This window comes from Hemitrygon akajei, chromosome 1 (genome assembly GCF_048418815.1).
Source record: "Hemitrygon akajei chromosome 1, sHemAka1.3, whole genome shotgun sequence".
Taxonomy (NCBI): domain Eukaryota; kingdom Metazoa; phylum Chordata; class Chondrichthyes; order Myliobatiformes; family Dasyatidae; genus Hemitrygon; species Hemitrygon akajei.
The window spans coordinates 224,110,874-224,138,353 of NC_133124.1; the positions used below are offsets into that span (position 1 = coordinate 224,110,874).

General features: G+C 43.8%; 1 protein-coding gene across 1 annotated transcript in view; it reads left to right on the forward strand.

The window, feature by feature from the left end:
* Window positions 1-27,480, forward strand: part of gmcl1 (germ cell-less, spermatogenesis associated) — a 260,756-nt gene that overhangs the window by 74,740 nt on the left and 158,536 nt on the right. Inside the window, exons 7-8 of the mRNA XM_073062046.1 lie at window positions 10,994-11,078; window positions 14,135-14,225. Coding sequence (XP_072918147.1) covers window positions 10,994-11,078; window positions 14,135-14,225 — 176 coding nt within the window. The remainder of the gene's footprint in view (window positions 1-10,993; window positions 11,079-14,134; window positions 14,226-27,480) is intronic.

Here is a 27,480-nt window from a genome sequence, read left to right on the forward strand (position 1 = left end):
AATAATAGCTTTTAAAAAGTTCTTAAGTCCTGGCGGTTGAATTGTAAAGCCTAATGGCATTGGGGAGTATTGACCTCTTCATCCTGTCTGAGGAGCATTGCATCGATAGTAACCTGTCGCTGAAACTGCTTCTCTGTCTCTGGATGGTGCTATGTAGAGGATGTTCAGAGTTTTCCATAATTGACCGTAGTCTACTCAGCGCCCTTCGCTCAGCTACCGATGTTAAACTCTCCAGTACTTTGCCCACGACAGAGCCCGCCTTCCTTACCAGCTTATTAAGACGTGAGGCGTCCCTCTTCTTAATGCTTCCTCCCCAACACGCCACCACAAAGAAGAGGGCGCTCTCCACAACTGACCTATAGAACATCTTCAGCATCTCACTACAGACATTGAATGACGCCAACCTTCTAAGGAAGTACAGTCGACTCTGTGCCTTCCTGCACAAGGCATCTGTGTTGGCAGTCCAGTCTAGCTTCTCGTCTAACTGTACTCCCAGATACTTGTAGGTCTTAACCTGCTCCACACATTCTCCATTAATGATCACTGGCTCCATATGAGGCCTAGATCTCCTAAAGTCCACCACCATCTCCTTGGTCTTGGTGATATTGAGACGCAGGTAGTTTGAGTTGCACCATATCACAAAGTCCTGTATCAGTTTCCTATACTCCTCCTCCTGTCCATTCCTGACACACCCCACTATGGCCGTGTCATCAGCGAACTTCTGCACATGGCAGGACTCCGAGTTATATTGGAAGTCTGATGTGTACAGGGTGAACAGGACCGGAGAGAGTACGGTTCCCTGCGGCGCTCCTGTGCTGCTGACCACCGTGTCAGACCTACAGTCTCCCAACCGCACATACTGAGGTCTATCTGTCAAGTAGTCCACTACTTGACTGCACTATTGTCTGCATTATTGTTCCTTTTAGCAAAATGCATTATCAAACATTTCCCAACACTGTATTCCATCTGCCACTTTTTTGCCCATTCTTCTAATCCTCCTGCATAATGCATTACTTCCTCAGCACTACCTACCCCTCCACATCTTAGTATCATCAGCAAACTTTGCCACAAAGCTATCAATTCCATTATCCAGATCATTGACAAACAAGGTGAAAAGTAGCAGTCCCAATACTGATCCCTGAAGAACACCACTAGACACTGACAGCCAACTAGAAAAGGCCCTTTTACTACCATTCACTGCTTCCTGCCTGTCAGCCATTCCTCTATCCTTGCCAGTACCTTTCCTGTAATGCCATAGGACTTTATCTTGTTAAGCAGCCTCATATGGCACCTCATCAAATGAAAATCCAAGTACCGGTAAATGACATCCACTGCCTCTCCTTTGTCCACTGTGCTTGCTACATCCTCAAAGAACCCTAACTGATTCGTCAGCCAAGATTTCTCTTTACAGAAATCATACAGAGACTTATTTTATCATTAGTCTTTAAGTACCCTGAGTTCTTCTGCCATTTCTTTGTCCCCATTTCAACCTCACCAGCATCTTTTCCAGTGGTCCAATATTAACTCTCACCTCTTTTTTACTCTTTATATAACTGAAAAAGCTTTCAGTGTCCTACTTTATATTATTGGCTAGTTTGTCCTCATATTTCATCTTTTCCTTCTTGTAGCTTTTTTAGTTGCCTTTTGTTGGAGTTTAAAAGCTTCCCAATTATCCAATTTCCCACTCACTTTTGCGAGCTTATATACTCTTTCCTTGGTTTTTAATGCAGTCCATAACTTCCCTTGTCAGCGACAGTTGCCTACCTCTGCCATTTGAGAACTTCTTCCTCCTTTTATCCTACACCTTGTGAACTATTCCCACAAACTTCAGCCATCCGTGCCAGTATCCTCCTCCAATCCACCTGGGCAAGCTCCTTCCTCATACTTCTGTAATTTTCTTTATTCCATTGCAATACTGATACATGTGACTTAAGCTTCTCCCTCTCAAATTGCAGTATGAATTCAATCATATTATGATCACTGCTTCCTAAGGGTTCATTTACATTAAGCTCTAATAAGGGTCTCCCTAACAACACCCATTCTAAGATAGCCTTTCCCCGAGTAGGCTCAAGCACAAGCTGCTCTAAAAAGCCATAGAACCATAGAACACTACAGCACAGTACAGGCCCTTCAGCCCTCCATGTTGTGCCGACCCATATAATCCTTAAAAAAATACTAAACCCACACTACCCCATAACCCTCCATTTTTCTTTCATCCATGTGCCTGTCCAAGAGGCTCTTAAATACCCCTAATGTTTTAGCCTCCACCACCATCCCTAGCAAGTCATTCCAGGCACTCACGACCCTCTGTGTATATAAAAAAAAATTAAAAAAAACACAACTTACCCCTGATGTCTCCCCTAAACTTTCCTCCCTTAATTTTGTACATATGCCCTCTGGTGTTTGCTTTTGGTGCCCTGGGAAACAGGTACTGACTATCCACCCTATCTATGCCTCTCATAGGCATTCTCGTAGGCATTCATCAAATTCCCTGCCTTGTGATCCAACACCAACCTGATTTTCTCAATCCCTTTGCATATTGAAGTCCCCAGTACAATGGTGTCATTACCCTTCTTGCATGCCTTTTCCAGCTCCAATTGTAATCTCAACCCCACATCTTGGCTACTGTTTGGATGCCTATATATGATGTCCATAATGTTTTTTTTTACCCTTTAAGTTTCTTAACTCCACCCACAAAGATTCAACATTCTCTTAACCTATGTCACCTCTTTCTAACCGACAGAGCTACACCACCACCTATGCCTTCTTGCCTGTCCTTTCAATATGAAGTATATCCTTTGATGTTAAGCTCCCAATTATGGCCTACTTTCAGCCACAACTCTGATGTCCACGTCATATCGAGCAATCTCTAATTGCGCCACCAGTGCATCCACCTTATTTCGAATGCTACACGCACTTAAATATAGCACCTTCAGTCCTACATTCTTCACCCTTTTGAATTTTGCCTCTGTGATACAATTTAACTCTTTGCTGTGTTTCCATTTGTCCTTCCTTACATTTGTGTTGCATCCATTATCTGCTTGTAAACTTGTTGGCTTATCCTCAGCTGTATCATACTGACCTTTCAAGGTAAATTGTCCTTTTATTTTAATACAAAATCTCCCTTTAATTCTGAACTCGTTCTGTACTACTTTAGTACAAAAACTCATTTAAATGTCAGATTTCTTGACTTCAGGATTCCCTGTAACATTTGGAAGCAATGACATACTTTTGTAATGTGTTAATGTGGAAAATACTCAAAACATATTTAGAGCAACGTGCACAAAATGCTGGAGCAACTCAGCAGGCCAAACAGCATCTAGGAAAAGAGTACAGTCGACGTTTGTGCCAGAATCCTTCAGCAGAACTAGAAAAAAATAGCTGAGGAGTAGATTTAAAAGGTGGGGGGAGGGAAGAGAGAAACACAAGGTGATAGGTGCCACGGGGAGAGCAGTGAGAGAGGGTCTCACTGAGCTCCATTGAAAGGAAGATTTAAACTTCAGGGTAGGCATCCCCCTCCCTGTATTTAGCCTCACTAAAGGAAGAATGGTACCAGTCTTGCGTAGGATGGTGGTGGCCTTTCTGGGTCCAACTAAAGGTGTAGTTGTTTGTCCTTTACGTCTTTTTCACGATCACAAGATACTGCTGGATATTTAAAAATACCAAGTACTGCATGTCTACCCCACTAGCAAGATGCTGGATACAGCGGAGCTAGACTTAGTGCAGACCGTGTTACATCCTGCTTCAGCCACCTAGGGAAGTAGACATCCGGAGGTGGTGTGCACTCCAGTGGATGGTGCAGGGATTTTTTATTGTGATCGCAAGACCCTGTTGGATATTGGTAATGTAGAATTTTGCAAGTTCACTGGTACATTGGCAAGACTGTTGGCGGGAGAGTTACTGGCCTCAGTTGTGGCACCAAGTAAGCCCTTATTCATGCCTCAGGGTTGTCTGGTGTGCCATTGAATTCCGTGCTGGGTTGGGCACTGATCCCACCTGTTGGTGCTGCTTTCCAATGTTCAGTCAGTGGGAGACAATCTGGACAATGAGGAACTACTGTACTTTCAGAAACATGGCTCAAGGGCAACATCCATGCATTATCAACTTCCAAGCCATGGCACTTAGGAACCTGGGCTATGATGTTATTTTGTAACTATGTTTTTCTGCTGACATAATTATATGTACTGAGTGCAGAGTGTGACTGTATGTATTGAGCTTTTGCACCTTGGCCCCAGGGGAAGCATGTTTTGTTTGGCTATATTCATATATACAGTTGATTGACAATTGAATTGAACTTATTTTTAGGCATGTAAGAAAAAAAAACTGCTGGAGTAACTCAACATGTTGAGCAGAGGGATGATTGACCCAGTATCAGGAACTGAAATGTTAAAGATTCATAGAAAAGCACAGCTCAGAAACAGGCCCATTGGTCCATCTAGCCCATGCCAAAACCATTTAAATTGCTTGCTCACATTGATCTGCACTGAGCCCATAGCCCTTCATATCTCTACTATTCATGTACCCATCCAAACTGCTCTTAAACTTTGAAATTGAGGTTCATGCACCATTCGAGCTGGCAACTCATTCCACACTCTCATGACCCATTACCTCATAGGTTGTAGTCCCACCTGACCTCAGTGGGAAAATACCTGCTTGCATTTACCCTGTCAATACCACTCATAATTTTGTATACCTCTTGAAAATCTCCTCTCAATCTTCTACGTTCTGAAGAATACAGCCCTAACCTATTCAGTCTTTCGTTATAACTTGGGTCCTCCAGACCCGGCAGCATCCTTGTAAATTTTCTCTGTACTCTTGCAACTTTGTTAACATCTTTCCTGTAAGTAGGTGAGCAAAACTGCATACAAAGCTCCAGATAAGGCCTCACCAGTGTCTTATGTAACTTCAAAATAACATTCTATTTTCTGTACTTAATACATTGATTTATGAAGGCCAATGTGCAAAATGCTTCCTTTATGACCACATCTACTGTGAGGCCACTTTGAACAAATTATATACCTGTATAAGCAGATCCCTTTGTTCTACCACACTCCTCATTGTCTTACTGTTCACTGTGTAAGACCTATCCCGATTGGTCCTACTGAAGTGCAGAATCTCACATTTGTCTGCTATCTTTCAGCCCATTTTTCCAGCTGATGCAGATATAGATGACAAACAACAAAGGATCCAGCACCAATCCCTGCAGCAGACCACTAGTAACAGGCCTCCAGACAGAGAGGCAACCCTCTACTACTACACTGGCTTCTCCCACGAAGCCAATGTCTAATCCAGTTTCACACACAAAATGCTGGTGGAACGCAGCAGGCCAGGCAGCATCTATGGGGAGAAGTGCTGTCGACGTTAGTCTTGTCGTCAGGACTAACTGAAAGGAAAGATAGTAAGAGATTTGAAAGTAGGAGGGGGAGGGGAAAATGCGAAATGATAGGAGAAGACCAGAGGGGGTGGGGTGAAGCTGAGAGCCAGACAGGTGATTGGCAAAAGGGATACAGAGCTGGAGAAGGGAAAGGATCATGGGACGGGAGGCCTAGGGAGAAAGAAAGGGGGAGGGGAGCACCAGAGGAAGATGGAGAACAGGCAAAGTGATGGGCAGAGAGAGGAAAAAAAACTAAATATATCAGGGATGGGGTAAGAAGGGGAGAGGCAATAACGGAAGTTAGAGAAGTCAATGTTCATGCCATCAGGTTGGAGGCTACCCAGCCGGTATATAAGGTGTTCTTCCAACCTGAGTGTGGCTTCATCTTGACAGTAGAGGAGGCCATGGATAGACATATCAGAATGGGAATGGGACGTGGAATTAAAATGTGTGACAACTGGGAGATCCTGCTTTCTCTGGCAGACAGAGCGTAGGCGTTCAGCGAAACGGTCTCCCAGTCTGCGTCGGGTCTCACCAATATATAAAAGGCCACACCGGGAGCACCGGACGCAGTATACCACACCAGCCAACTCACAGGTGAAGTGTTGCCTCACCTAGAAGGACTGGGGCCCTGAATAGTGGTGAGGGAGGAAGTGTAAGGGCAGGTGTAGCACTTGTTCCACTTGCAAGGACAAGTGCCGGAAGGGATGGGGGGGGGGGGGGGGGATGAATGGATAAGGGAGTCGCTTATGGAGCGATCCCTGCGGAAAGCAGAAAGAGTGTGGGGAGGGAAAGATGTGCTTGGTAGTGGGATCCCGTTGGAGGTGGCAGAAATTACGCCAGTTTACTTAATCCAGTTTACTTAACTCATCCTGAATGTCAGACGACTGAACCTTTTGGACCAGAGTCCCATGCGGGACCTTGTCAAATGCCTTACTAATGTCTAGACAGCATCCACTGCCTTGCCTTCATCCACTTTCCAGGTAACTTCCTCAAATCTCTAAGATTGGTTAAACTTGACCTACCACACACAAAGCCATGTTCACTATCTTTAATCAGTCCTTGTCTATCGAAATACTTATCTATACAGTCCCTTACAATACCTTCCAATACTTTCCCATAACTAATGTCAGACTCACTGGCCTATATTTTCCTTGTTTATGTTTAGCGAACTCTTTGAACAGCGGAACAACATTGGCTACCCTCCAACCCTCTAGTACTTTTCCTGTAACTAAGGATGTTTTATATATCTCTACCAGGGGCCCGGCAATTTCTGCACTTGCCTCCCATAGGCTTCAAGGGAATACTTTGTCAGGCCCTGGGGATTTATCCTGCTTAATTTGCCTTAGGGTAGCAAACACCTCCTCCTCTGTAATCTGTACAGGGTCAATGAAGTAAATGCCACTTTGTCTCTAGACTCTGTGTCCATCTCCTGAGTAAATACAGGTGCAAATAATGTGTTTAAGATCTCCCCTGCCTGTTTTGTCTCCACACATCAATTACCACCCTGATCTTCCACAGGACCTATTTTGTCCCTTGCAATCCTTTTGCTCTCAACATACCCATAGAATCACTTAGGATACTCCTTTACCTTCTCTGCTGGAGTAATGTCATGCTTTCTTTTAGCCTTCCTGACTTTTTTTTTCTTGTGTTCACTTGCATTTCTTATACTCCATAAGTACCTAATTTCTTCCCATTTTCCAATACCTGCTATGTACCTCCTTTTTTCTGTCACTATCTCTTGAAAACCAAGGTTCTCTACCCTTGTTATCTTTGCTTTTTATTCTGACAAGCTTTGTACTCTCAAAATTTTGTTTGGAAATCCTCCCACTTTCCAAGTACACCTATGCCAGAAAACAGCCTGTCCCAATCCACACTTGCCAGGTTATTTCTGATACCATCAAAATTGGCCCTTCTTCAGTTTAGAATTTCAACCCTCGGACCAGGCCTATCTTTTTGCATATTTATTTTGAAATTCATGGCATTGTGGTCACTGGAAGCAAAGTGTCCCCTACACAAGTCTGTCACTTGCCCTGTCTCATTCCCTAATAGCAGATTCAATATCGCATGCTCTCTCATCGTGATTTACACGCACTGATGAAGGAAACTTTACTGAACATATTTGCCAACTCTATCCCATCTAGTATGGGATTCCCAGTCAATATCACCTACTATAACAACCTTATGTTTCTTGCAATAGTCTGCAGTCTGTTTACAAATTTATTCCTCTAAACCCCTAGGACTGTTGGATGGTCTGTAATATAGCCCCATTAACGTGGTTATACTTTTCTTATTTCCTAGTTCCACCCATAACACCTCACTAGTCTAGTTCTTCAGTCTGTCCTGATAGAGCATTGCCATGATGTTTTCCCTGACTAGTGACTAGTTACCCTGCTTTAATCCTTCCCACTCTCTCACATCTAAAACAACAGAATCCCAGAATATTGAGGTGTCAGTCCTGCCCTTCCTGCAAAAAAGTCTCACTAAAGGCACAATGTCAAAATTCCAGGTGTTGGTCCATGCCCTAAGCTCATCCACCTTTCCTGCAAATTACTTGCATTGAAGTATACACATCTCAGGACACAATTCATGCTATGCTCAAACTTCTGATTCCTTATTTTGAGGTCTTACTAACATCTGTGTCCACAACCTCTCCACTAACTGTTCTGACATTCTGGTTCCCATCCCTCTGCAACTCTAGTTCAAAATCCCACCATGCAGCATTAACAAACCTTCCTGTTAGGATATTAGTACCCCACCATTTTGGTGCCACCTTCCTTGGAAGACAGCCTAATGATTCAAAAATCTTATGCCTTTCCTCCTACACCAACTCCTTAGCCACATGTTAAACTGTATTATCTTCCTAGTTCTGGCCTCACCAACACGTGACATGGGTAGCAGTCCTGAGATCACAACACTGGAGGTCTTGCTCTTTAACTTAGCACCTAACTCCCTGAACTCCTTATGCAGAACCTCGTCACTTGTCCTACCCACGTTATTTGTACTTATATGGACCACAACCTCTGGCTGTTCACCCTCCCACTTAAGAATGCTAAGAACTCAATCTGAGAGGTCCCGGACCCTGGCACCCAGGAGGAAACATATCATCTGGGAATCTTATTCTCACCAACAGAACCTCAGTCCATTCCCCTAACTAACAAATCCTCTATCACCGTATGTGCTACTTCTACCCCCCCTTCCCTTCTGTGTCATAGAGGTAGACTCAGTGCCAGAGACCTGATCACTGTGACTTTTCTCTGTTAGATTTACACCTCCCCACCAACAGTATCCAAAGTGATAAACCTGTTGTTGAAGTGGATGGGCACAGGGATACTCTACACTGACTCCTTATCCCCTTTCTCCTTCCTGACTGTCACTCAGTTTCCTGTGTCTTGCACATTGAGTATTACTATCTCTCTCACTCCCCCAAGTAATCCAGAGTTCATCCAGTTCCAGCTCCAACTCGTTAACATGGATTGTTAGTAGCTGCAGCTAGATGCACTTCTCACAGCTGTAGTCGTAAAGGGCGCTGGAGGTCTCCCTGCCTTCCCACATCTCTGAAGAGGAGCATTCAACTATCCTGCCTGGCATCTCTACTGTCCTAACTGAGCACTGCTGCCTTTTTCTACTCAGGTAGTGGACATGAAATCCTACCTTCTCTCAAACTTCTGATGTCCGGATTGGTCGTTGGTCAAAGCTCAATGTTGACTATCTGGCACTGAGCCTGTCTCCACAGCAACTGCCAGACCCACTGAGTTCCTCCAGCAGTTTGTTTTTCACTTATGATTATAGTATTTGCCACCTTGTGTCTCAGTTAATGTAACACTGAAATGGCTGGAATGACTGGAGTAGTGCAACTTACAAGGAATTTTAATGTAGCTATTTACAATTACTATCAACTAAACACGGAGAAATTGTTTCCACAGTGAAGTCTTTAATCCAGGTACATGGGTTTAAGCTAACTGCGAAGTACAAGGAGAAGATGAGAATTTTTTGCACGTAACAATTCAGTTTACATTGAGTGAAAGGCTGTTGGAAAGCAACCTACAAAAGGAAATTGAATAAATAAAATTATAGAGAGCCATAGCATAGGGACAGCATCTTGGGCCCACTGCATCTGTGCCAACCACCATGCCTATCTTTACCAATCCCACTTTTTCAAATACTTGCAAAGGTAACATTTTCAGGATCAGAGTGAAAAGAGCAAATGATTGGGATGAGTTGAAGTGCTTCTTAAAGAATTGGCAATTTGAAATACAATTCCATAAAAATATTGCAGATAGAATGCTGAAAATAAATACCAAAATGTATGAAAATATCCCTGTTATTACCAACAAGTATGACTGAGAAACTTCCCCCTTTACCACAGGCTTTGAAATTCTGATGTAGAATAGTTATCATGGGACTGTCATGTTCCTGGTCCTACAGTGGTTACCATGGGACTGTGATCTTCCATGGTCTTATCCCTAAACCATTGCCACGGAGCTGACATAAGAGCTAACCATTATCCTGTTTGTATTTCCGGAGTTCCAGCTAAAGCTTTTTTTTAAAAAAGTTTAAGATGGCGCCGGTAACTGGCGACTCTGCGCATGCTCTGCCAAGCAAACTGCCCTCTACACTATCCTATACCCGAGAAACCCTTCTAAACCTCCAATCTGCTACATCTAGTAAGATCAACAACTACCTGGTGAAGTTACTGACCCAGCTGGAGATCATCAACACGCCAGAATTGCTTCAACTCCAGACCGTACCTGGACCCGATCGTCGAGGCCCGAGGTCCACCATGTTCCTGGAGACCCGCGGCCTGCTACCGTGTCGGAGCGCCTGGAGACATGGCCCATTCCGACCAGCACCTCTCCGAAGCAAACGAGCACACAGAAGTGATGTCGGAGACCTCAAGATACCCCAGATGCTTCCCCGGAGCGACCACCATAGAGCCTCGTTGGTGGCTATCCACAGCTGCCGGAAGTGAGGCCTCCGCCGTTGACCTTGGAAATCGAGCCCAGGGCTCAGCTGGAGCGGAGGCCTCCGCAACTGTGACACAGTTCACGGACTTGTTTCAGCCGGCAGCCCGTCCCTCCAGGATGAAGTGTCGACTTTGGGGCCTGACCTGATCAACAGCCCGGGCCCCCAACAGTTGGAAGTGGCATACGGCCTGACCTGGAGTGCCCGACGACACAACCCGCCGATCGATCCCTGTGGGATGCATCCACCAACCTCAAAGAGCCGTCAACAACACACTGCATCGATGGAAGTCTGGAAAGATGCACAAATTACTGAGGAAGCGTGGGAAAAGAGCTGGGCTGCTGGTCGGATTGAAGCGGAGGGGCTTTAGGATCCCTCTGCCCACCATTTTCTTTTGTACTTCAGGGAGCGCGAAGTGTAGAAACAAATATTACTGCGATGATTGTACACTTTAGTACCAATTGTTTGGTGACAATAAAGTATTTGCATTGTAAAGCTGTCCTTCATTCGGTACAGCTTTTGGTCCAGTAGAGGATAAAATCAGTTTCTTGATATTTACTATACACTCAGAAAATAACCAAACCTCTTATTATTAATATTGCTGTTGGTGGACCAATAGCTCAGATAATGATATATTTTTCTTTCCTCATCCAGCATAGATCTGATGGAGAAGCTGGTGAGCTCTCCAGACCTGTTTGTAATGCAGGTGGAGATGGATGTATATACTGCACTAAAGAAGGTACATGTTCGTCATCCTTTATATTATGTGTTTAGTGCTAGGCAATGAACGGGGTTAGGTGACAGATTTCTCAGTAGGTGAGCATTTCAGAGACAGTGACCACAGCTCCCTGAAATTTAGCTTAGCCTTGGACAGGGATAGGAATAGAAGGTACCTATTGAATGTTGAAAGGCCTCGATAAAGTGAATGTGGAGAAGAACTTTCCTATAGTGGGAGAGTCTATAAGATCAAAAGACACAGCCTATGAATAGAGGAGTGTCCTTTTACAACAGAGATTAGGAGGAATTTCTTTAGCCAGAGAGTGGTGAATCTGTGGAATTCATTGACACAGGCAGCTATGGGGGCCAAGTTATTGTGTATATTTAAACCAGATGTTGATAGATTCTTGATTAGTCAGGGCATGAAGGGATACAGGGAGAAGGCAGGAGATTGAGACTGAGAGGAAAAATGTTATCAGCCATGATGAACTGGCGGAACAGACTCACAGGGCTAAGTAGTCTAATTCTGTTCGTATGTCTTGTGGTATGGAAAAGTACTTAATAAGGTGATGGCAAACTATAATTTTATTAGACAAAAATTTAGGAACATAAGTTGAGAACAAATATAGTCAGGGAAATGTGCAATGAAAATACAGGATTGTTTAGAGAGCACTTGCATGGAGTTCTGGATAGATTTGTCCCATTGAGGCAGGGAAAGGATGGTAGGATGAAGGATCCATGGTTGACAAGAGAAGTGGAACATCTTGTCAAGAGGAAGAAGGAAGCATACTTAAAGTTTAGGAAGCAAGGATCAAACAGGGCTCTTCAGAGGTATAAAATAGCCAGGAAGGAACTTAAGAAATGACTTAAGTGAGTGAGAAGATGACATGAGAAGGCCTTGGTGAGAAGGATTAAGGAAATTCTCAAGGCACATTTGTGAAGAACAGGAGTAGATAGATAGATAGATAGATACTTTATTCATCCCCATGGGGAAATTCAACTTTTTTTTTCCAATGTCCCATACACTTGTTGTAGCAAAACTAATTACATACAATACTTAACTCAGTAAAAAAAATATGATACGCATCTAAATCACTATCTTAAAAAGCATTAATAATAGCTTTTAAAAAGTTCTTGATTAAAGTGAGGGTAGAACCACTCGGGGATAGAAGAGAAAACATGTATCTAGAGTCGGAGGAGGTTGGGGAGGTCCTTAACGAATATTTTGCTTCAGAATTAACCTGTGAAAGAATCCTGACAGTGTAGAAGTGTAGAAATTTGCTTGGCCACAGAAGACAAAAGATGGCTACTGCCTGAGGGTCAGTGACTAGGGGTGTTCCACAGGGATCAGTTGGAACCCCGCTCTTTGTGATTGACAGATTTCAATATTTTAAATCCAAGGTTCTTTTAGAAATCAGGAACAAAGCATAAAACTTGTTGCTTCACAATTATTTTATCAAGTGTTGATGAAACAAAAGAACAGGAACAGAACAGTGATTGTGGTCTTACTATTGGAAGAAGAGACAAACTAAAGATAACATCTAGCATGAAACAACTACTTTTATACCCAAAAGATAAGAAAATTCCATAGAGAAGAGACAACTAATTAGAAAATACTTATTCAATATTGCCATAAAATCAACCAATGAGAAAATACTGGACTCCTAATGAATGAGCAAAGAAGCTTTAGAATTATACTTTGTATAGCTACTAGAGGCTTATTAAACTGTTATGTATGTAAAGGCTACTTAAAATACAAACATGATTGTTAAACTGCAAAGAAAGTGGCTTTGACAGAATGCACAGCTGGTCTGAGAATTGGCTGATGCATTTTGAGGTGGACAGATTGGTTGACATGGACGAATTGGGAGAAGCACCTGTTTCCATGCTCTGCCACTCTTTGATGATTGTAACTGCACCTGACCATTACAGGTGAGCAGGTCATAAGGCAATGAGCAGATAGGATTTGGAGTCAGTTAAAATGCCTGGCTGAAGGAACTATGGACAAACGTTAACATTACAAATACATGAGATAAGCCCAGAGCTCTTCACCAGAGCTCTTCACTGCACTGAGGACTGGCCTAACTAGGTCCTTAGTTCCTAAAATTGATGTTACCTTGGGGAACACTCCAGAGTTTAGAGAGATTTTTTACATTTTTTTTTGATAGTTTTAATGGCAATGACAAGAATGGCCCAACAGGAAGGCAGGTACTGTATTTCACTGATAGATACTAACTATTCTGGATCCTATTCATATCTATACTGCTGGGGTTCAGTTATTAGACTGCTCCATTGCTGGGATGAGAAGATAAATTAAAATGTTTGGTGACTGCATTTCAAAAATTAAGTTACTGATATCCATTCAGCTGCTTACATACCGTGAGGTGTGGCTTTTAATGGGTGAGAGATTAATTTTTACCGAATTGTTTAGGACAGTGTATCTCAAACACTTCTGTGTAATGACCATTTCCCCCAACCAGAATATTGATTTTAATTCTGGAAATTTCTATAAAATATTAATAACTGCTGAACAGCTGTCTTACCCCTTTCCTATGCACATTTCTCAGCTTAAGGTATTGCATGTACCTGTGGAAACGTATTCATAATGGTAGCAGTCTGACTTGTTTCTACTCCCAGGACAATGGTAGTTTGTTGGTGTGGGGTAGATTGTAGGGTTCCGATGAAGACTAATACCCAAACAGAAATCAAATTGAGCTTCTAGAGTTTATCTACAAGGAGGCTGCAAAGAATACATGGTATAGCAATGGGGAAAATAGCCATCTGTCAAGTTTCAAGTTATGTTCATTATAAAATTTATACTTTATAAAACTGACACAAGCACAACTTTGCACAATGATCTACATATGCTTAACCTTACAGTACATATGTTGCTTCAGCTAAAGTGTAAACAATTTTCAGCATTCAACATCAACCATGACAGTCTTTGTCATTGTAGCTATGAGGTATAGTTGGCAGAGTAAGGTGCAAGTAGCTTGTATGGAATGCAGAGCGAAACCTGCTTTATTAGCACCTCAGCACTTTTGATTCTGTACTAATTGAACCTGTAATTTTTTGCAGTGGATGTTCCTGAAATTAGTGCCCTCCTGGAATGGATCCCTGAAACAGTTATTAACTGATGCAGATGCCTGGTTTTCAAAGCACAGAGAAGGTAAGTGGTAACTTCTGCAGTTGTTCCATGGAACCAGTAACAACTGAGGTGTTAAAGCAGGTGATTGAGAATCAAGCATGTATCCCGAAAATTCCCTAGGAGGGAGCATGATCAGCCAGAGGTCATTAAGATCATAAGACATAGGAGCAAATTTAGGCCATTCAGTCCATTGAGTCTTTTTCACAATTCCATCATGGCTGATCCCAGATCACACTCAACCCCATACACCTGCCTTCTCACAATATCCTTTGATGCCCTGATGGAGCAGGAAACGATCAATTTCTGCCTTAAATGTACTATGGACTTGGCCTCCACTACAATCTGTGGCAGAGCACTCCACAGGTTCACTACTCTGTGGCTAAAAGAATTCCTCTTTATCTCTGTTCAAAAAGGTCGCTCCTCAGTTTTGAGGCTGTGCCCTCTAGATATGGATAGCCTCCACCATAGGAAACATCCTCTCCACATCCACCCTGTCTTGTCCTTTCAAAATTCGGTAGATTTCAATGAGATCCCTCCCCACCCTGCACATTCTTCTAAATTCCAGTGAGTTCAGGCCCAAAGCAGCCAAATGCTTCTCATATGTTAATTAATCCCTTCATTCCTGGAATCATCCTCGTGAACAGCCTCTGGTGTCTCTCCAATGACAACACATCCTTTCTGAGATATGGAGCCCAAGACTGTTGACAATACTGCAAATGCAGCCTGACAGGTGTCTTATAAAGGCTCAGCATTATCTCCTTGCTTTTATATTCTACTCCCCTTGAAATAAATACCAACATTCTGTTTGCCTTCTTTACCACAGACTCAACCTGTAAATTAACCTTCAGGAAGTCTTGCATGAGAACTCCTAAGTCCCTCTGCACGTCTGATGTTTGAATCTTCTCCCCATTTAGATAATAGTCCGCACTATTGTTTCTATTACCAAACTGCATTATCATTCATTTCTCAACACTGTATTCCATCTGTCACTTTTTTGCTCGTTCTTCCCATTAATACCAACAACATGGATGAGGCCCTACAGAATGAATATAGAGAGCTAGGCAGAAAGTTAAAATGCAGCACCTCAAAGGTGGCAATATCTATAATCTACCTTAAGTGATATGTTGTATCAGAGGAATAGGAAGGTCAGCAGAGGGGATGGCGTAGCTTGGCTGGTAAAGAATGCCATCAAATCAGTTGAAGCATTTTACATAGGATCGGAAGATGTTGAATCCTTTTGGGTTGAGTTTAAAAAATGCAAGGGTGGAAAGACCCTGATAGCAGATATATACAGGTCTCTGAGCAGTAGCTGGGATGTGGACCACAGACTACGGCAGGAAATAGAAAAGGTGTATCAAAAGCGGCCTGGTCGAAGGAAGTGCCTGGTGTGAAAAGTGCCAGTCTTTGGCTCAAGAGTCTTCGGCGAGGAGGCTGAGGGAGGAGACTACGCCAGGCTCAATTAGAGAGGGTGAAGACATGACCGCTAAGCTGATTCAGTGTGCTACGTGCATGATGTGGGAGGTCAGGGAGACTGATGGTGCCCCCGGCTGCTACAGCTGTGGAAAGTGTGTTCAGATTCAGCTTCTGAAGGAGCATGTTGCAGCACTGAAGAAAGAACTGGATGACCTCAGGTTTATCCGCGAAAACGAGAGTTTTCTGGACAGGACCTACAGTGAGGTCATTACACCGAGGATACCGGAAGAGAGAAAGGGGGCGATGATGAGGAAGGAAAGGATGTTTGAAGTACAGGAGACCCCAGGGGATGTACCTCTCCTAAACAGGTTCACCTTCTTGGAAGCTGTCAGGACAGAAGATACTGCCAGTCTGAGAGGCGGACAGTTCTGCGAGCCGAAAATTGGTGCAGAAGCAGAGCCGAGGAGTCAGACATCAGGAAGAGCCATGGTAGTAGGGGACTCCATAGTAAGAGGTACAGAAGGGGGTTTCTGCGGCAACAGGCAAGATTTAAGGATGGTGTGTTGCCTCCCTGGTGCTAGGATCCAGGACATCATGGACCGATTGCAGGGAATCCTCAAGGGTGAAGGTCAACAGCCGTAAGTGGTAGTGCATGTCGGCACAAATGACATCGGGAAGAAGAGGAAGGACATTCTGCAGTGGGACTTTAGAGAACTCGGAAGAAGGCTGAAAAGCAGGACTTCCAGGGTGGTTATCTCTGGTTTACTTCCAGTTCCTCGTGCTGGAGAGGGCAGGAACAGGAAGATAATGGATCTGAATGTGTGGCTGAGGAACTGGTGCAGGAAGCAAGGATTTACATTCTTGGACCACTGGGATCTGTTTTGGGGAAGGGATGAATTGTACAAAAGGGACGGGTTGTACCTTAATAGGTGGAGGACCAGCATTCTGGCAGACAGGTTTGCCACTGCAACACGGATCTGTTTAAACTAAGTAGTGGGGGGGAGGGGATGAACTGGAAATATAAGGATGGAGTTAAAGGGAAAGTGAAAATAAGAAAAGTTAAAAAGGACAACAGAATCAATGGAGTAGAAAGCTCAAGAAGAGATCATACAGTATGGCCAAGTGAAATAGGAATTGATATGAAAGGAGAGGGGAGTAACGAATTAAAAGTATTATATATGAATGCACGAAGTATAAGGAATAAAGTAGATGAGCTTGAGGCTCAGTTGGAAATTGGCAAGTACGATGTTGTGGGAATAACAGAGACATGGCTTCAAGTGGACAGGGCCTGGGAAATGAATATTCAAGGATATACATCTTATCGAAAGGACAGACTGACTGGCAGAGGGGGTGGGGTGGCTCTGTTGGTGAGGAATGATATTCAGTCCCTTGCGAGGGAGGACATAGAATCAGGGGCTGTAGAGTCAGTATGGATAGAACTGAGAAATTCTAAGGGTAGAAAGACCCTAATGGGAGTTATCTACAGGCCCCCAAACAGCAGTCTGAATGTAGGGTGTAAGTTGAATGAAGAGTTAAAATTGGCATGTTGCAAAGGTAATGATACAGTTGTCATGGGGGATTTCAACATGCAGGTAGACTGGGAGAATCAGAATGGTACTGGACCCCAAGAAAGGGAGTTTGTGGAGTTCCTCCGAGATGAATTCTTAGAACAGCTTGTGCTGGAACCTACCAGGGAAAAGGCAATTCTAGATTTAGTGTTGTGCAATGAACCAGATTTGATCAGGGACCTCAAGGTAAAGGAACCATTAGGAGGTAGTGACCATAATATGATATGTTTTAACCTACAATTTGAGAAGGAGAAGGGAAAATCAGATGTGTCAGTATTACAGTTGAACAAAGGGAACTATGGAGCTATGAGGGAGGAGCTGGCCAAAGTTCAATGGAACAATACCCTAGCAGGGAAGACAGTGGAACAACAATGGCAAGTATTTCTGGGAATAATGCAGAAGGTGCAGGATCGGTTCATTCCAAAGAGGAAGAAAGATCCTAAGGGGAGTAAGGGGCGGCCGTGGCTGACGAGGGAAGTAAAGGGCAGTATAAAAATAAAAGAGAAGAAGTATAACATAGCAAAGATGAGCGGGAAACCCAGAGGACTGGGAAGCTTTTAAAGAGCAACAGAAGATAACAAAAAAGGCAAAACGCCAAGAAAAAATGAGGTACGACGGTAAACTAGCCAAGAATATAAAGGAGGATAGTAAAAGCTTCTTTAGGTATATGAATAGCAAAAAAAATAGTTAAGACCAAAATTGGGCCATTGAAGGTAGAAACGGGTGAATTTATTATGGGGAACAAGGAAATGGCAGGTGAGTTGAACAGGTACTTTGGATCTGTCTTCACTAGGGAAGACACAAACAATCTCCCAGATGTAATAGTGGCCAAAGGAACTAGGGTAAAGGATGAACTGAAGGAAATTTATATTAGGCAAGAAACTGTGTTGGATAGACTGTTGAGTCTGAAGGCTGATAAGTCCCCAGGACCTGATGGTCTGCATCCCAGGGTACTTAGAGGTGGCTCTAGAAATCGTGGACACATTGGTAATCATTTTCCAATGTTCTATAGATTCAGGAACAGTTCCTGCTGATTGGAGGGTGGCTAATGTTGTCCCACTTTTCAAGAAAGGAGGGAGAGAGAAAACAGGGAATTATAGACCGGTTAGCCTGACGTCAGTGGTGGGAAAGATGCTGGAGTCAATTATAAAAGAGGAAATTAAGACACATTTGGATAGCAGTAGAAGGATCAGTCCGAGTCAGCCTGGATTTATGAAGGGAAAATCATGCTTGACTAATCTTTTGGAGTTTTTTGAGGATGTAACTATGAAAATGGACAAGGGAGAGCCAGTGGATGTAGTGTACCTGAACTTCCAGAAAACTTTTGATAAAGTCCCACATAGGAGATTAGTGGGCAAAATTAGGGCACATGGTATTGGGGGCAGAGTACTGACATGGATTGAAAATTGGCTGGCTGACAGGAAACAAAGAGTAGCGATTAACGGGTCCCTTTTGGAATGGCAGGCTGTGACCAGTGGGGTACCGCAAGGTTCGGTGCTGGGACCACAGCTGTTTACAATATACATTAATGATTTAGATGAAGGGATTAAAAGTAACATTAGCAAATTTGCCGATGACACAAAGCTGGGTGGCAGTGTGAAATGTCAGGAGGATGTTATGAGAATGGACAGGTTGGGTGAGTGGGCAAATGTATGGCAGATGCAGTTTAATGTGGATAAATGTGAGGTTATCCACTTTGGTGGCAAGAACAGGAAGGCAGATTACTATCTAAATGGAGTCAAGTTAGGAAAAGGGGAAGTACAATGAGATCTAGGTGTTCTTGTACATCAGTCAATGAAAGCAAGCATGCAGGTACAGCAGGCAGTGAAGAAAGCTAATGGCATGCTGGCTTTTATAACGAGGAATTGAGTATAGGAGTAAAGAGGTCCTTCTGCAGCTGTACAGGGCCCTGGTGAGATCCCACCTGGAGTATTGTGTGCAGTTTTGGTCTCCAAATTTGTGGAAGGACATTCTTGCTATTGAGGAAGTACAGCGTAGGTTCACAAGGTTAATTCCCGGAATGGCGGGACTGTCACATGTTGAAAGATTGGAGCGACTGGGCTTGTATACTCTGGAATTTAGAAAGATGAGAGGGGATCTGATTGAAACATATAAGATTATTAAGGGATTGGACACGCTGGAGGCAGGAAGCATGTTCCCGCTAATGGGTGAGTCCAGAACTAGAGGCCACAGTTTAAGAATAAGGGGTAGGCCATTTAGAACAGAGATGCGGAAAATCTTTTTCACCCAGAGAGTGGTGGATATGTGGAATGCTGTGCCCCAGAAGGCAGTGGAGGCCAAGTCTCTGGATGCATTCAAGAGAGAGTTAGATAGAGCTCTTATAGATAGCGGGTTCAAGGGATATAGGGAGAGGGCAGGAACGGGGTACTGATTGTGTATGATCAGCCATGATCACAGTGAATGGTAGTGTTGGCTAGAAGGGCCAAATGGCCTACTCCTGCACCTACTGTCTATTGTCTAAAAGGTTAATGTTATGATAGTGATGGGAGATTTAAACATGCATGCCGATTAGGAAAATCAGATTGGCAATGGATCTCAAGAGAGTGAGTTTGAATGCCTACAAGATGAATTTTTAAAGCAGTTTGTTATTGAGCCTACTAGGGGATCAGTTATACTATATTGGGAAACACACACAAAATACTGGAGGAACTCAGCAAGCCAAGTAGCATCTATGGAAAAAAAGTACAGTCGATGTTTCGGGCTGAAACCCTTCAGCAGGACTGGAGATAAAAAGCTGTGTAGTAGATTTGAAAGGTGGGGGGGGAGGGGAGAGAGAAACACAGGTGATAGGTGAAACTTGGAGGCGGAAGGATGAAACAAAGAGCTAGGAAATTGTTTGGTGAAAGAGTTACAGGTTTGAAAAAGGGGAAACTGATAGGAGAGGACAGAAGGCCATGGAAGATAGAAGAAAGTGGGAAGGGGGGAAGGAGCACCAAAGGGAGGCACTGGGTGGGCAAATAGATAACATGAGAAGAGGGACAATGGGGTGGGAAATGGTGAGGGTAGGGGGGTGGAGGCCTACTGAAAGTTTGAGAAATCAATGTTCCTGCCATCAGGTTGGAGGCTACTGAAATGGAAATCTCACCTAGATGGGGTCAGTGGTGCTGTGAGGATTACATTCCTGGACTTCTCTAGTGCCTTTAACACCATCCAGCCCAAGATCTTAAGGCAGAAACTAACGGAGATGGGAGTAGACTCTCACATGGTGGATTGGATAGTGGACTACTTGACAGATAGACCTCAGTATGTGCGGTTGGGAGACTGTAGGTCTGACACGGTGGTCAGCAGCACAGGAGCGCCGCAGGGGACCGTGCTCTCTCCGGTCCTGTTCACCCTGTACACATCAGACTTCCAATATAACTCGGAGTCCTGCCATGTGCAGAAGTTCACTGACGACACGGCCATAGTGGGGTGTGTCAGGAATGGACAGGAGGAGGAGTATAGGAAACTGATACAGGACTTTGTGATATGGTGCAACTCAAACTACCTGCGTCTCAATATCACCAAGACCAAGGAGATGGTGGTGGACTTTAGGAGATCTAGGCCTCATATGGAGCCAGTGATCATTAATGGAGAATGTGTGGAGCAGGTTAAGACCTACAAGTATCTGGGAGTACAGTTAGACGAGAAGCTAGACTGGACTGCCAACACAGATGCCTTGTGCAGGAAGGCACAGAGTCGACTGTACTTCCTTAGAAGGTTGGCGTCATTCAATGTCTGCAGTGAGATGCTGAAGATGTTCTATAGGTCAGTTGTGGAGAGCGCCCTCTTCTTTGTGGTGGCGTGTTGGGGAGGCAGCATTAAGAAGAGGGACGCCTCACGTCTTAATAAGCTGGTAAGGAAGGCGGGCTCTGTCGTGGGCAAAGTACTGGAGAGTATAACATCGGTAGCTGAGCGAAGGGCGCTGAGTAGGCTACGGTCAATTATGGAAAACCCTGAACATCCTCTACATAGCACCATGCAGAGACAGAGAAGCAGTTTCAGCGACAGGTTGCTATCGATGCAATGCTCCTCAGACAGGATGAAGAGGTCAATACTCCCCAATGCCATTAGGCTTTACAATTCAACCGCCAGGAGTAAGATATGTTAAAGTGCCGGGGTTGATTGTATTTAATGTATTTAAGTAAACTACTTAAGAACTTTTTAAAAGCTATTATTAATGCTTTTTGAGAGAGTGATTTAGAGGCATATCATATTTTTACTGAGTTAAGTATTGTATGTAATTAGTTTTGCTACAACAAGTGTATGGGACATTGGAAAAAATGTTGAATTTCCCCATGGGGATGAATAAAGTATCTATCTATCTATCTATCTATCTATAAGGTGTTGTTCCTCCAACTTAGGCGTGACTTTATCAAGATAGTGGAAGAGGCCATGGATGGACATAGGGAATGGGAAATGGAATTAAAGTGTGTGGCCACTGGGAGATCCTGGTTGTTCTGGCGGATGGAGCATTGATGCTCGGTGAAGCGGTCTCCCAATCTATGTTAGGTCTCACCGATATACAAGAAGACACATTGGGAGCACCACAGTACATGACCCCAACAGGCTCACAGGTGAAGTGTCGTCTCACCTGGGAGGACTGTTTGAGGCCCTGAATGGTAGTGACGGTGTAGGGGCAGATGAAGCACTTGTTCCGCTTGCAAGGATGAGTGCCAGGAGGGAGATCAGTGTGGAGGGACAAATGGATAAAGGAGTCATGTAGGGAGCGATCCCTGCGGAAAGCAGAAAGTGAGGGGGAGGGAAAGATGTGTTTGGTGGTGTGATCCAGTTGGAGGTGGCAGAGGTTTCAGGGAATTATGTGCTGAATGTGGAGGTTGGTGGGTTGGTAGGTGAGGACAAGAGGAACCCTATCCCTGGTAGTGTGGCAGGAGGATGGGATAAGAGCAGACGTGCGTGAAATGGAAGAGATGCAGTTGAGGGCAGCGTTGATGGTAGAAGAAGGGAAGCCCCTTTCTTCGAAAAAGGAGGATATCTCCTTTGTTCTTGAATGAAAAGCCTCATCCTGAGAACAGATGCAGCAGAGACAGAAGAATTGAAAGAAGGGGCATTGTGTTTTTACAAGTAGCAGGGTGGGACAAGGTATGGTCTCGGTAGCTGTGAGAGTCCATTGGTTTATAATAGGCGTCGGTGGATAAGCTTTCTCCGGAGATATAGACAGTGAGATCGAGGAAGGGGAGGGAAGTGTCAGAAATGGACCAGGTGAGTTTGAGGGCAGGGTAGAAGTTGGAGGCAAAGTGGATGAAATCGACGGGTTCAGCATGGGTACAGGAAGCAGCACCAATGCAGGCTCCTACACCATCACCAACTATATTGACTCTGGGGATCTCCCATTTACTGCCATCAACCTCATAGTTCCTGCACCCTACACCACCTGTTTCTACCTCCTACCCAAAATCCACAAACTTGCTTGTCCAGGTAGACCCATTGTTTCAGCTTGTCCCTGCCCCGCTGAATTCATATTTGCATACCTCAACTGTGTTTTATCCTCCTAGTTCAGTTCCTTCCCACCTACATCCGTGACGCCTCACAGGCTCTTGATCTTTTCAAGGATTTCAGGTTGAATCTCCCTAATGCAGAGAAATTTCTTTAGCCAGAGCATGGTGAATTTGTAGAATTTATTTCCACAGGCAGCTGTGGAACCAAGGTCATTGGTTGTATTTAAGGCAGAGTTTGATAGGTTCTTGATTGGACACGGCATCAATGGTTATGGGGGAGAAGTCTGGGGAGTGGGGCTGAGGAGGAGAAAAGGATCAGCCTTGATTATGGCAAGGTCTACACACCATCGCAGTCTTCAAAGTTAAATGCAGTGTAGTTTCCAACATCGCTGCCTCTCCCAGATGAGCTAAATCTTTTTTACGCTCAATTCAACGTTGCCAATACTGAGCCCCTGAAGAGAGCCGCTGATGTGACCGAGAGCTGAGGCTGAAGTATGCAGGTGTTTCCAATGAGTGGACAGCACAAGGCTGTGGGACCAAACGGCATCCCAGGGCAGGTACTCAGAGTGTGCACGGCACAACTGGCAGGTGTGTTTACAGAAATTTTTAATCTCTCCATCTCCCAGTGTAGAGTGCCCTCCTGCTTCAAAACATCCACCATTGTTCCTGTACCCAAAAAGACTAAGGTAACGTGTCTGGACGACTGGTGTCCTGTCGCACTCACCTCAATAATAAGCAAGTGCTTTGAGAGGCTGGTCAAGGACTACATCTGCAGCATGCTACCAGCCACACTGGACCCCCTACAATTCGCCTACTGACACAACTGATCAACAGTTGACGCAATAGCCTCAGCTCTACGCACCATCCTTACACATCTGGAGAAATAGGATGCTTATGTGAGAAGCTGTTGTTGGACTACAGTTCAGCATTCAACATCATAATTCCCTCCAGGCTCGACAAGAAGCTCAGAGACCTCAGCCTTCACCTTGCCTTGTGTAGATGGATCCTGGACTTCCTGTCAGATTGCAGGCTTGTGGGCTCCCTCACCTCTGACCCTCAAAACAGGTGCCCCTCAGGGCGGTGTACTAAGCCCCCTCCTTTACTCTCTTATACCCGTAACTGTGTCGCCACCCACAGCTCTAATCTGCTAATTAAATTTGCCAATGACAGTACACTGATCTCAAATAATATTGAGGCAGCCTACAGAGAAGAAGTCATCACCCTGACACAGTGGTATCAAGAAAACAACCTCTCCCTTTATATTGCAAAAACAGGAGCTGGTGTGGACTACAGGAGGAATGGAGATAGACTAACCCCTATTGACATCAATGGATCTGGGGTTGAGAGGGTGAACAGCTTTAAGTTCCTTGGCATAAACATCACCAAGGATCTCACGAGGTCTGTACATACCAGCTGTGTGGTGAAAAAGACACAACAGCACCCCTTCCACCTCAAACAATTGAAGAAGTTTGGAATGGGGCACCACACCCCAAGAACTTTCTACAGGGGCACAAATGAGATTATTCTGATTGGCTGCATCACCGTCTGGTATGGGAACTGATTTCCCTCAATCGCAGGACTCTGCAGAGAGTGGTGAGGACATCCCAGCACCTCTGTAGATGTGAACTTCCTACTATTCAGGACATTTACAAAGGCAGGTGTGTAAAAAGTCCCCAAAGGATCATTGGGGACCTGAGTCATCCCAATCACAAACCGTTTGAGCTGCTACCATCCAGGAAACAGTACCGTAGCATGAAAGCCAGGACCAACAGGCTCCAGGGCAGCTTCTTCCACCAGGCCATCAGACTGATTAATTCATGCTGATACAACTTTATTTCTATGTTATATTGACTGTCCTGTTGTACATTCTATTTATCATAAATTATTATAAATTGCACATTTAGACAGACACGTAACATAAAGATTTTTACTCCTCGTGTATGTGAAGGATGTAAGTAATAAAGTCAATTCAATTCAATGGCAGAGCAGACCCAATGGGCCAAATGGCCTAATTCTGCTCTTAGGTCTTATGGTCTAGTGCCTTACACTTTTGAGGTTAGGAATAGGAGTAAAAGGCAAATTTGTGGCTGAAGAGCTGGTGCATGTAGGAGGGCTCCTATTTTTGAATTAGTAGGACCTCTTGTAGGGCAAAGGTCACCTGTATAAGAAGAACAAATTGCACCTGAATTGGAAGGGAATTAATATCCTGATGAAGGGATTTGCTGGAGTACCATTGGACAGGAGGAACAAAAGCTTTAGGTACCACACCACCAGGTTTGGGAACAGTTATCACCCTATAACCATCAGGCTCTTGAACCAGTGTGGATAACTTCAATCGCCACTGCTCTGAATTGATTTTAGGTTCTATAGACTCACTTTCAAGGACTTTTAAAAGTCATGTGTTATTTGCACACTTGGTGCTGTTTGTCAGTCTTCGTTTATATAATTTTTTGTAAATTCTATTATATTTCATTTCTTACTGTAAATGCCGTTAAGAAAATGAATTTTAAGATAGTTTATGGTAACACCAATAAGGTATATCTACCTTGATAATGTTTACTTAGAACTTCGATTATATTGCAGTTGCACTGGTGCAGCTTGCACTTGGGGTTCTGTGTACAGTTTTGGTCACCCTGTTCTAGAAAAGATGTGGTTATAGTGGAAGTAATACAGAAAAGATTTACAAGGATGTTGCCAGGTCTAGAGAGAGAGGTTCTCCAGGCTAGCTCTTCATTCCTTGGATTGTATAAGAATAAGGTGTGACCTTATATAAATGTTTAAAATTATGAAAGGATAAATATGGTTTATGGTAATAACCTTTTCTCCAGGCTAGGGGAGTCCAAAACTAGGGGTCTATGTTTACGATGAGAGGGGAATGATTTAAGGACCTGAGGGGCAATGTTTACCCACAGAGGGTGGTGAGTATCTGGAATGAGCTGCCACAGGAAGTGGCTGAGGCGCATATATAGTATAATTTAAGAATTATTTGCATGATACATGGAGGGGAGGGGCTTTGAGAGATATGAGCTAAATACAGGAACTTGGGACTAGTTAGGTGAGCACTGTGGTTAGCATAGACCTGTTGAGCCAATGCACCTGTAACCATGCCTAATTGCTCAATGACTCTAGAACGACCCTGAGGGCTTAAACCTGTCTAATGGGAGGTGGGATCCAAAGTAGTAGTGACACAAATGAGAAAGTTGAAGCAAATGTAGAAATTACAATGAACAAGTTTGGTAGGTAGAGCAAGTAGGCACAGAACAAGGAATAAGGAAGGGCTAATAGAATAAAGTGCAGTTATTTTAATGCAACAAGTTTGTCAGGTAAGGCAGATGAACTCAGGGTGTGGATCGGTACATGGAGTATTTCAGAAATTGGACTGGAAGCTCAGTATTCCAGGATACAGGGGCATGAATTAGAGGAGGAAATGATTATGAAGATCAGAGATTTGTAGGCATTTGTAGAATAAATAGAGAGAGTACAGAGAAGATTTACTAGAATGTTACCTGGGTTTCAGCACCTAAGTTACAGAGAAAGGTTGAACAAGTTAGGTTTTTATTCTTTGGAGCATAGAAGGTTGAGGGGGAACTTGATAGAGGTATTTAAAATTATGAGGGGGATAGATAGAGTTGACGTGGATAGGCTTTTTTCCATTGAGAGTGGGGGGGATTCAAACAACAGGACATGAGTTGAGAGTTAGGGGGCAAAAGTTTAGGGGTAACACGAGGGGGAACTTCTTCTCTCAGAGAGTGGTAGCTGTGTGGAACGAGCTTCCAGTAGAAGTGGTAGAGGCAGGTTTGATATTGTCATTTAAAGTAAAATTGGATAGGTATATGAACAGGAAAGGAATGGAGGGTTATAGGCTGAGTGCAGATCGGTGGGACTAGGTGAGAGTAAGCCTTCAGCACGGACTAGAAGGGCCGAGATGGCCTGTTTCCATGCTGCAATTGTTATATGGTTATACAATTGGTTTATAATAGAATCTTCACTCTGCAATATTTGTGCTGACCACGATTACAAATTAAATTAAACTTATCTGCCAGCACATAATCCATATCTTTCCATTGCATGCATATTGATATGCCCATGTAAATACTTCCTAAATGTCATTGTGGTGTCTGGTTCCACCATTATTCATATTTCATTGTGTTCCACAGAGGCTGGTGTTAGGACCACTTCTTTTTATGCTGTATATAAATGATTTAGATGATGGAATAGATAGCTTTGTTGCCAAGTTTGCAGATGATATGAAGATTGGTGAAGGAGCAGGTACTGTTGAGGAAACAGGTAGGATGAGAAGGACTTAGATTAACAGAATAGGCAACAAAGTGGCAAATGAAATATAATGTTGGAAAATGCATGGTCATGCACTTTGGTAGTAGAAATAAATGTGCGGACTATTTTCTAAACGAGGAGAAAATCCAAATTTCTGAGATGCACAGGGAGTTGGAAGTTCTTGTGCAGAATAACCTAAGGGTTAACTTGCAGGTGGTGAGAAAGGCAAATGCCATGTTAGCATTCATTTCAAGAGATCTAGAATACAGGAGCGGGGATGAGATGCTGAGGCTTTATAAGGCACTGGTGAGGCCTCACCTTGAGTATTGTAAACAGTTTTGGGCCCCTCATATTAGAAAAGATGTTTTGGCATTGGAGAGGGTCCACAGGAGGTTCATAAGGCTGATTCCAGTAATGAAAGGGTTATTATACGAGGATATTTGATGGCTCTGGGTCTTTACTTGCTGGAATTCAGAAGGATGTGGGGGGGGGGGGGGGCGAATCTCATTGAAACCTTTCGAGTATTGAAAGGCCTAGATAGAGCAGATGTGGATAGGATAT